Source organism: Kogia breviceps, chromosome 14 (assembly GCF_026419965.1).
Source record: "Kogia breviceps isolate mKogBre1 chromosome 14, mKogBre1 haplotype 1, whole genome shotgun sequence".
In the NCBI taxonomy this organism is placed as follows: Eukaryota; Metazoa; Chordata; class Mammalia; order Artiodactyla; family Physeteridae; genus Kogia; species Kogia breviceps.
Genome location: NC_081323.1, coordinates 76,940,388 through 76,952,236, shown reverse-complemented (window position 1 = coordinate 76,952,236; position 11,849 = coordinate 76,940,388). Strand labels below are relative to the sequence as shown.

At 40.3% G+C, this 11,849-nt stretch overlaps 1 protein-coding gene across 5 annotated transcripts in view; it reads right to left on the bottom strand.

The window, feature by feature from the left end:
• Positions 1-1,624: 1,624 nt before the first annotated feature.
• Positions 1,625-11,849, bottom strand: part of LOC131740634 (S-adenosyl-L-methionine-dependent tRNA 4-demethylwyosine synthase TYW1) — a 156,336-nt gene continuing 146,111 nt past the window's right edge. For all 5 annotated transcript variants that reach the window (XM_059036654.2, XM_059036655.2, XM_067014148.1 and 2 more), the window contains one exon: positions 1,625-4,685. In XM_059036654.2, coding sequence (XP_058892637.1) covers positions 4,464-4,685 — 222 coding nt within the window. In that variant the 3' untranslated portion in view covers positions 1,625-4,463. The remainder of the gene's footprint in view (positions 4,686-11,849) is intronic.

Genomic DNA, 11,849 nt, shown 5'->3' with positions numbered 1-11,849 from the left:
TCTGCTGTTGATTTCTAATGATTTCTAATTTCATTCCATTGGTGAGAGACTATACTTTGCATAATTTCAATCCTTTTAAACTTACTGAGACTTTTTTTATGATCTAACATATAGTTTATACTGGAGAATGTTCCATGGGCATTTGAGAATAATGTGTTGTTGGTGGAGCGTCCTATAGAGGCCTTTAGGTGTACTTGGTTTATAGTGTTGCTCAAATCTCTTATTTTCTTTTTGGGCTTTGGCCTAGGTGCTCTATCCATTATTGTAAGTGGGTTATGTAAGTCTCCAGTTACTACTGAATCATCTCCCTTCAATTCTGTCAGGTTTTGCTTCACATATTTTGGGGCTCTGTTGTTAGTTAGGTCCATGCATGTTTAAAATCATTACATCTTTCTAGTAAGATGTAATTATAAATAATTATAATAATTACAATTTATCATTATAAAATGTCCCTTTTGTCCCTACTAACAATTTTTTTTTTTTTGTCTTAAAGTCTATTTTTTTGATATTAGTACAACCACTCTAGCTCTCTTTCGGTAACTGCTTCCATGGTATCTCTTTCTCGATCCTTTTAGTCTTTGAATCTAAAGTGTGTCTGTTGCGAACAGCGTATAATTGGATTTAAAAGAAAAATACATTCTGCCTCTTTTGATTGGGGTATGTAATCTACTTACATAATATACTTATCCAATAAGGCAAGATTTGTGCCTGACATTTTGCTATTTGTTTTTGGAATGTCTTAGATCTTTGTTGTTTTGTTACTGTTACCGTCTTCTAAATAGATATTTTCTAGTGTACCTTTTAAATTCTCGTTTCTTTGTGATTTATAATAAGAAATATACATTATTTAAAAATAAATATTAAATTATTAAATATACTTATTCTCTCCCAGTTCCTGGCAGAGTTCCTAAAACCCTTGGACTTTCCTAAGTGATCACAACAACGCACGGGTGTCTGGTTATGTTAATGAGGCGACTTTTGGAAAGCCCTTCGGTAACCTAAGGAAGGGGACTCGTTGCCAGGGCCACCAACCAAGTGAGTAGAGGGTTGGGAACTTTCAGAACCACCCCTGGACCTCTGGAGAGGGGACAGGGGCTGGAGATTAAGGTCAATCACCAACGGCCAATGATTTAATCAATCGTGGCTATGTAATGAAGTCTCTATAAAAACCCAAAAGGACTGGGTTTGGAGAGCTTCCAGATTGGTGAACACATGATCTGGGAGAGCGGCATGCTTGCAAAAGGCATGGAAGCCCTATCTTCCTTCCCACGTACCTTGCCCTGTGTATCTCTTCCATCTGGCTGTTCCTGAGTTATATACCCTTCTATAATAAACCAATAATCTAGGAAGTAAAATGTTTCTCTGAGTTCTGTGAGCCGCTCTAGCACACTAATCAAACCCACGGGAACCTCCAGTCTATAGCTGGTTGGTCAGAAGCACAGGTGACAAGACTGGCATCTGACGTTGGGGGGTAGAGCCCTTGACCTGTGGGATCTGGTGCTATATCTCCAGGTAGACAGTGTCAGAATTAAGCTGAACTGCAGGACACCCAGCTGGTGTTGGAGAACTGTTTGGTGTGGTGGGGGGGAAAATCCACACATTGAAACTATGAGCAGAATCGTATTTTTTTTACTATAACTTTTAAAATTTATTCTTTGTGGCTGCTCTTGGGATTACAATTAGCATCTTAAAACAATCTGCTTTGGAAACATACCCACTTAATTTCAACAGTGGGTAGTCAAGACTTGTTCCAATATACCTCTGTTCCACTCACACTTCTTTCATGTTATTACTGTCATACAAATTACATCTTTATACATTCTAAGTCTATCAACACCGTTTTATAAATACTGCTTTACGCAGCTATCTTATAAAACAGATAGGAGAGTTACAAACAAAAGTACATTTATCTTGTCTTCTATAAAACTTACGTATTTACTTTCACCAGTGCTGTTTATTTCTTCACGTGGGAGTGCCTAACGTACTTTCATTAAGGCCTGAGGACTCCTCCTCATAGGCAGGTCTGCTGGTGATGAATTCTTTTACTTCTTGCTTATCTGAAAATGTCTTAATTTCTTCTTTAATTTTGAAGGAAGATTAAGCTAGGCATAGAATTTTTGGTTGAAAGTCTCTTCTTCCAGCTCTTTTAAGATACCATTCCACTGTCTTTTGGCCTCCATGCTTTCTGATGAGAAGTAAACTGTTAATTTTATTAAGGTTCAGTAGTTTCTCTTAACAGATGATTTTCAGCTCATGGCAAAGCTTTGGTTAAACTGTCGGAGTTCTAATATTCTTTGATTTTAGTTGCTTTGCCCATATTTTCACTGTTTAGGAGGGAGAGTGAGTTCACTGAAGTTCTCACTCTGTCATTTTGGAAGCTGATCTCATTTCATATTGTTTGAATTATTTTAGACAACATTCTTTAATATCTTGTAAAGCAATTTTCCTTGAATAATTATTTTTCTAGAATCTTGTAACTATTCTTACCTGGCTAGTTTTTCGGCAGAATTTTAGAATCGCTTGCTCAAACTCCAACAATAACTTCCACTGGACATCTAGAACGCTATTTTCTTCTAAGAATATTCAAGCTTCCCCATCTCTTCTACTTTAATACTGCTCAGCAAACATTTAATTTTTTTCATCCAGATTCCACTGTATTTTTTTTCCCCTAGGCATTTACAATTTTCTGCTGGGACTGTGAACTGGGATTAAGATGCCATGTTATTTTTTTTTTTTTAATATAAAGCAAACACTTCCTGGGTGGCAGAGGGAGAAAAACTGCTCATTTATGTGCCTAAAGTTAGTGGAGTCAGGAGGGCTCATTCTAGTGGTGAGAGGTTTGCTACGTTCTTTTTTTCGTTGAAGCAACAGAATATCTTCGTTCAAATTAAATCCTGAGCAGAACCTCAACACATAAAAAAATTAAAGCAGAGTTGCCCGGTTGAAAAAGAAGTTGAGGGACGGTCCAAAGCCCAGCATGCACTTCCGCCTGCCCTGTTCCTTATGGCAGCCCCAGAGGGGTCTTCCTACAGCTGTGTGCCCAGTTAGCTGTCACAAACAGGAGCCCATCTGTGCACTCCTTAGCGTGAGCTCTTGCTTTTTAATACTCTGCTCTAATTTAAGGTTTGAACAGAGATTTTCCGTCTCTACTCAACGACCATTGACACATCTGAGCTTCAGTGAGCTCCTGCCTCACTGGCCTGGACCACACCCATCTCTTGTCTGTCTCAGGGGTAAACAGAACAGGAGAATGAACACATGCTTGCAGATGTGGTGACTTCAAGAACATCTGATTTCATCCTATGGCACAGAGAGACTCTATCACTTAGAAATAAATACAGTGCCCAGTTTTCAACTAAATGAGTAAGTAGATTATATTACTATGAACTTTACTTCAGCAGAGAATAGAGGAGGAATATAAGGACGAGATGGGTCTGACAGGGCTTAGAACCACGGGACTAGAAGCATCTTTAAAATAAGCGCTCAAAAGAAAATGTGTGGTCCAAGTCTTCACAAAAGGTATTTTATTAAAATTTTAGGATAAAGGAATTTTTTAAATAACTATAATACTTTTTAAAAACTACTGAGTATTTAGTGATGTTTTCAACTAGGAAAAAACTTAAAGAACAGATTGCAGAAAGTAGCTAGGGCTACAAGAGTGAAAGAAGATGGAAACCTGCTCTATGTGTAGTGATGAGAGGCTTAAACACTGACTTTTCAAACCAAAAACAAATTGTACTCATTGTTTTACTAATTTGTGAGACTAATTTGTGAGACTAATTATTCAGTGACATCATATGACAATTCCTCTTACAGAAGAAGAGAGACTTTACTCTAATCCAGCTCACATACTACTTTCTATGGCAATCTGTATGGGAATAGAATGAGATCTAGTACAGTTTTAGATCCAAATCAGTTTCTTAAGAGTTGGTACTAAATGAACATTTAAAGAAATCTACGTAGTACTTAAAATAATTGAGAATTATGACAAATTACTTTCAGGAAATGTTATCTTAAGATGTAAGAAAGGGATGGAGATCTTAGAGGAAGCAGATACACTGACCTCAGGGTAGTACAACTGACAAAGGCCAACAGCCCATGACGGGGGAAGAGGAACAGAAATTCACTCTGCACGATACTCCCATGGTTGGCATTCTAGGCAGTCTTCCTAATTATAATTCAAAACTAATAAAGATTGTGTACTTCCCCCTCAAAATGATTTCCTTTCAGAAGTAAACTCAGAAAAGGGACTGAGTTCTGGGAAGAGACGGTGAGGCTGAGTCCCAGGCACTCAGAGCGTGGCTGCTGTCTCCCGAGCCTCAGGATGTGACTTGCGTCCCCTTACACCCTTCTCTACGTGAAATATACTTTGTGCAATTTGTCCTTGGAAAAATCACAGTGGAGTCTGAGACCCTTCTTGGGCAATCAGTTTGTGTCCTTCGGTATCCTAAATTCAGATAATCTCAACATCCAGAAATATCCTTTGATTTGTTCTTTCTCTGATATCTTGTGTCCTTGGGATCAAAGCCTCTTTCGTTGGCACCAAATAACGCCCAGTGAGGAGTTTTGGCCATGTAATCCTTGGCACTGAAAGTTTTGGATCCACCACTGTCTTCATATTCCTGGATGAGCTCCTGGAAGCGGCTGTAATCAATCCACGTCCACCATTCTCTGCCAATCTTAAACTGGCAAGAAAAAAAGTAGTCAGGTCAGAACTGAAAACACCCATGAAAAATGTCAAGTAAGTATCGAAAAATCAAAAATGAGCCTGATACTTTCTCCCTATCATGTTAAAGAAAATTCTTTTGCGCTCCAGACATGGTTCCGTATCAAAGCAGAATGTTCTATACACAGTCAAAGGAGAGTTTCTTTTCCCTTAGGACCACTTCCATGCTGGATCTGGAAGACCCAGTCGCTGAATAAAGAATACATCCTAGGACTGAAAGTCAAGGATGTGTTTATCTTGAGCAGTATCACTGGAAGAAGATTAATGAAGTTTTTCGTTATTGTCATGTGTTAATGGTCAAGTTAATTCAGATTCCTCTTGTTGCCAGTTTTCCCCCGGTATGAATTTTCATGCTTGTGTTAGCAGCACCTAGTGGAATCCCTTTATTACTAAATTTTCCTTGAGTTATTAGTGAAGCTTTAATCGATGACTTTCTAATTCTGAAACGCTAACTTAATGACTCAAACTAGCCCTTTTAGCCTAACATGAATACAATATCTCATTAACAGAAAGCCTTGTTAAGAATTTCAATTCAATAAAGGGGAATAATCCAATTTGTATTCTTTTAAGAAAATCGCTTCTCAAAAGTCACTGTAGAATAATGATCACGAATGACGAAAAGAGAAAGTAAGTTGAGGAGGCTCTGAAGGAACTACAAATGGAATTGTGAAGGCTTTTAATTCAAAGCAACCCCTTGGCATTCAATCATGAGAATGTAAACACACTGATATTTGATTTATAAATGGACAAATCTTTGTTATGCCACCGTTTTTCTTAAAAAACCTGATTATGAACCAAGGTAAGTAACAATTTCATGTCCTAGCTGAGAAAAATATTGAAAATATATAGGTTCCTGGATTTAGAATATTAAAATATGCTGTATTTAAATAACATCTAATTTTTTACCCAACAGCAAGGAGCTTTCTAAGGGAAAAAATGCCACATAAATGGGAAACTTTAGTCTACCTATGAATCATGAAATCTTTTCTTCTAATAAGACTATTTCTTGAAAAGTTGCCCTAAGAGCTCTATGAATTCTACAACTCAAGATGTAAAATCCACCTTCCCTGCCATTTTCCCTCTCAAGGCTGACTGCTCTCAAATGTCCTCTACCAGTAGGAAAGTAATCACTGTCATCCCCGGGTGCTGAACCTCAAAACTAGAGTCAAAGGTGCCTCTCCTTTCCCTGGCCGCTTACACCTCAAACACGGTCAGGCCTTATCAATTGTTCCTTAGCTCTACTTCCATGGCCACATCCTGGCACCGCCCTAAGGCAGGCCCTCACTTCTAAAAGTCGCCAACAGTCTGCCGGCTGACTGACTGATTCCAGTTTGGGCTGCTTTCAGCTTCTGCAGGCTGCACTAGATGGCGGCGCCTACAGCAGAATGGAGCGCAGCTACCTAGGACATGCCGTCAAAGTGTCACAACTCCAACTGGAGGCTGCTCATGAGCTACCCGCCCCCTCTGGTGACTCCTACGTTGTTACCTCTGTCTGATTAGCACCTACTGAAGCCTCAAATCTCTTCACAGAAGTCCTCTGCTCTGGGAAGTGCTCCTGAATCCCTTTAGACGCCTGTGACGGTCCCCTGCCACAGGCCTTCACTGCACCCTGAACTTGCCCGACAAGAGCACATTATACTTGCTTCCGTAGCCACTCCCCCCGTTCCCCCCGCATCCTGCCAAGCCTGCTGGTTTCATGACTATTCCTGACGTATTATAACCTCTTCCTCCTTACCTCTCTTAATAAAGCTAGAAGTCCATACAATGAAAACATTTCCACCTGTTCTCCTGACATCTTGAGAGACAGGATGGAATTCTGTTGTTCCTGGCTCCACTGTTCACAGTGCACTCGTGATAGAGGGCACAACGTTCACACGTGACTGGAAGTGGGCTCACTTCCCAACCAGTGCAGGATGAAACTTGTCATTAACTCGCATGACAGTAAAACAAGGACGATAACAATGCCTACCTTTTATTCCTCCCTCCTACTCACGTTTCTGGAGTGCCAACTATGGACTTGGCCGAGTCACAGACAATTAAAAACCAGTTATACTATAACACGGTGTGTGCAGTGAGTGTGCTCTGGGAGTGCAGAGGAAGGTGGTAAGTCACAGCCAGCCCCCAGGAGTTTGGCACTGCTAAGAAGAGTCCTCCCGGGGGTTCCCTGCTTCGCTTGCCTAGTTAAACAGATACCATGTTCCCCTCTTCCCTGTGTCTTTCCCTTATTGGGTTCGGAGCTCTAGGTCTGAACTCTGAACCCTCAGTGTCCACAATTCTGGTCTTCCTTTTCCCTCAAACTCTGACGAGAATCCCCTGCCATGGATATTCGAAGAGGAACTAAAAGATTAGCTTGGACTATAGCAATAGATTTAAAATCTTTTTTCTTTGCCACAACCTATAGTAAGAAACATATTTTATATCTTGATCTAGTACACACATTCACATACATATACTCTGGAAACACAACTTTCACAAAACTATAGGCAATGTATTTCATTTAAGAAACTGCCAGGTGCAACCCACTGCACTGATTTCCTAACTCCTAATGCAGCTTGAAGATCTGGTCTCCTAACTACAGAACTCTACCCTGGCTTAAGACAGAAGAAATTAGTTGCATGTATATGACAACTATAAGCTAATACCTGACAACGACAACTCAGACTGCCAATGTCTAAAAAACAAACGAGAAGACCAAGTAAATGTGACAGAAGGCTGCTGTATTAGTTTGCCTGACTGCATAACAAAATACCAAGACCAAGTAAATGTGACAGAAGGCTGCTGTATTAGTTTGCCTGACTGCATAACAAAATACCATACACTGGGTATCTTAAACCACAAAAGTTAATTTTCTCACGGTTCTCGATGCTAGAAGTCTAAGGCGAAGGTTCCAGCAGACAGCCCCCTTCTCACTTTGGCTTCACGTGGCATCTTCTCAGTATGTGCACAAGCAGAGGATGCGGGTGGGGGTGCTCTGGTGTCTTTACTTATAAAGGCATCAACCCCATCAGATCAGGGCCTCACCTTATGACCTCATTTAACCTTCACTGCTGCCTTAGAGACCCCATCCCAAATATGGCCATACTTGTTGGGGGGGTGGGGTGGGGTGGTTAAGACTTCAACATAGGAATTTTGAAGGGACATAAACCCTCAGTCTATAACCGTAAGTTACTCTCAAATTAACGCTGAGCTATAAAACCCCTAAGACAAAACTGCATCCACACATATGCCCCTCTCAAGACAATGTGAGAATAATCGCGTTGAATAATAGCTCAGAAAAAGTCAAAATATTCCAGGCAAAAGGCAGAAGCTAAAAGGGCAAATTTTACTATGATTGGCACAAAAATAAAGCTGAAAGTTGGAGCTGCATAAACAGAGGAATGAAACCCCAAATCACAAAATTTGAGGTTAAGTATGCTGAGACATGAGGTCACCCTGCTTCAAAAATTCCTCAAATCCAACAGTAAGGGAAGAGGAAATCTATGCAGAATTACAAATAAACTCAAAAGGTCACAGATGATCTCAAAAATACACCACAAGCGCAATACGGTATGGCCTGACTAGACGATGCCAGGCTGCTGAGGATGTGTGTGTGGTCTTGCTGGCCAGACCGGCCAGTTCTACAGGCTCCCACCACCTAGAACAATCAAACTGTGGTACAAAGGGCCCTGTTCTCATTACTTCCACATCTTTCACACTTGGAAAATTTCATTAAACAGAATGATGACAAATAGGTCCTTTATTATTTTAAATGTTTAATAAGGTTCTATTAAAGATGTCAGATTAAACACAGGCATTTGCTTCATTTCTTCTTAAAATCTCACTAAAATGACTGTAAAGCTATTTCTAAAAGATATATAACCTATAAAAACAAAGAGGTCGGGCGTCCCTGGTGGCACGGTGGTTGAGAGTCTGCCTGCCGATGCAGGGGACACGGGTTCGTGCCCCGGTCTGGGAAGATCCCACATGCCGCAGAGCGGCTAGGCCCATGAGCCATGGCCGCTGAGCCTGCACGTCCGGAGCCTGTGCTCCGCAACAGGAGAGGCCACAACAGTGAGAGGCCCATGTACCGCAAAAAAAAAAAAAAAAAAAAAAAACCACAAAGAGGTCAGGAGAGGAGAAAACAGTATCAAACTTTTAGAAGCTTAAAAGATGACAGATAAGCAATAACTGGCTTAGCAGACCCAAGAGAGCTGAATCCTAAACTAGCAAACAGAAAAATCCAAGATTCAACCCAATGTATGCTTCAGAATTCCCCAAAGGCCCCAAACTGGTAGCGCCAGTCACCCCTGGAAGTGGGGCAGAAGAGGCCCCAACTCCCCCCGACCCCCGCCAAAAAAAGAGCCCAAAGATTGGTTTACATTCCGACTAAGAAATTGTTAGAATATCAAGTTTCTGACCCCCTGGACATACACACAGCTGAGCACCTACCCAACCCACCCCACCCCCAACAGAAGACAAAAGGTTTATTCTAGGAAGACAATAAAATAGAAAATCTATGGACTATGGAACAGCAGGTACAGCAGAGAACAGGGCTGTCACACTGAAAATGAGAGATCAGAACAGCCCTATTCCCTGATTCCTGACCTTTGGTGGCCATGAAGACTTCCTGGGTTCCCTAAGGAAATGGCCCAGGTAGATTTCTCTAAGATAAAGTCAAGCCCAGTCTACACACTTAGGATTCTCAGTACGCTTTTTAGTCTCGCACTTAAATATGAGGAGACAACTGACGATCATCTGAGAAAAACTTCTAACATGGAAGAGAGATAAAATAAAGAAAAGAGTAACGAGTAAACAGAGCCTAGCGTAGGGAGGAAATGACAAAACAAAATAAAAATCCACACAACTAAACTAAAACAATTATCCTCAGAGAAATGAGAGATTACTGTATTCATTTTAAAAAGTTACACTATAAAAAGAAACACTCAAAGAATGAAAAAGACTTTAGATTTTAAAATTATAGAAATGGAAATGAAAGATTCTTGAGAAAGTTAAGAAGTAAAATTTTAAACATTTCCTAGAATGTAGAGTAAAAAAGAAAGATAGAAAATAGGAGAGAAATATAAAAGAAAATTTAAGGACTAGCCCAAGAGACCCAATTTTTAAATAATAGGAGTAACTGAAAGAAAGGAGAAGAAACAGGATGGAGGTACCTCAATGAAATAATTCTGGAAAAATTTTGAGAAGTGAAGGTCACAAGTTTCCAGACTGAAGGGGTCCATAATGGATGAAAATAGACATACCGTCTGAGGCCCATCTCAGTGAAATTTCACAGAGGGAAAACAATGGAGACAAAGGGAAATTTAACAAGGAAAAATGGTCCTGTACAAAGGATTAAGAATCAGAAGGCCTTCAGAGTTCCCAACAGCTACACTGAAAGCTTAAAGACAGGGCTCCAACTGCAGAGGGAAAATAATTTCCAACCTAGAATTCTATATCCAGCAAAACTATCAGTCACATGTGTAGGGAGAATAAAAATATTTTTAGAAATTCGAAGTCTCAATAAATTGCACCTCCCACATACCCTTTCTCAGGAATCTACTGGAGGATACTTCACCTGAATGAGGGAGTAAATTAAAAAGAGACCTGAAAAACCAGGAACAAGATACTCCACACAGGAGAAAGCTAAAAGAAACCCCAGTAGGACAGCTGTGTGTCCAATGTAGGTGGGTCAGAAAGTGCCCCTGGAGAGACTCCTTTTAAAAGATGAACCTGATAGAAAATTCAACACATCTGAAAGTCTGAAAGGAGAAATAGATGATGGCAGAGAGTTCAAGAGTTGATTTAGCTCAAGAACATAGAGCAGACAAAAAAAAAAAAAAAGACAAATATTAACTCCAGGAAAACCAAAAAGTTGTGCCAGAAACAAACGGCAATCATAAAAGATTGCACTGCTCAACAGTGAATACTATTCATATGGTCATAATAATGCATAAAATTATGGCATATGTATGCTGGGAAGGTGGGAGAATAGGAAGTGTGTGATGAGAAAAGGTAGAAAGGTAGAAATTTAACTCTCATCTGCCATAATACAAAGTAAAGAGATAATGAGCAAAAAGAGAAAAACAAGCAAAACATCATCACTGTAGGTATTCTGTACAAATATTCTTCCACATGATATTGTAGTATTCTTTATTAAAAAATCAAATGATCAGCACCTTTAGGGAAGATCCTTTATTAAGAACCTGCTATAGGCAAGGCAATATACTAGATGCTTTATATATGTCACTTTATTTAGCTACCACAGTAACGTTGTAAACAGAGTTACCCCTATTTTGCAGATAAGAAAAATGAAAAACAGTGAGGCTGGGATCTGAAAACAGATATACCAGTACAAAGTTCAGGAGTTCCCCCAAGACCACTCCCACTTCTGCCACCAACTGCAAATTTAGGGGTTCCCAAGCTCACCTTCAGGTCTGACAATTCACTACAAGGACCCACAGAATTCACCGAAAGCTGTTATACTCATAGTATGGCTTATTACAGCATAAGGACAGGGATTAAAATCAGCCATGGGAAGCAGCACGTGGGCAGAGACTAGGAGAGTTCCATGCAAGGAGCTCCCCGATGTTCCCCCCAGTAGAGTCGTGGAACATGCTACCTTCACCCAGAATGGTGTCTGACAACAGGAGTGGAGTACCGCCAACCTGGGGAGCTCATCTGAGCCTTGGTGGAATTTTAATCGGGTTTGTGCACCTAGATTTAGCTGCTTGCTGAGTGGCTGACCTTAGTTTCCAGCCTCTCTGGAGGTCGAGCAGGTCCTGTGGAGACCCAAGCCCCCACCCCAAACCACATACTCAGCATAGACGATCTAGTGTGACCCAATGTGCCTCCAGATGAGCAAAGACACTCTTGTCAGTCAGGACATTCCAAGAGCTTAGAAATCACCCCCTGGAAGCTGAGGACAAATGTCAGCCCTTTCTTCGGGTAAAATTAATCCTTTACTGGATAACCAGACCTCAAAGTCCACATATAGAGAACAAAGAAGAATAATACAAAAATAAGAATCATACATACCATTTTCGTTTTTATACTCTTAAGAAAGGCTTTTATGTGATCTTAGTATCAATTATTTCGTAGTTGGCTCCTCCAAACATACTGTAATACTTAGGAACCAAACAACTAG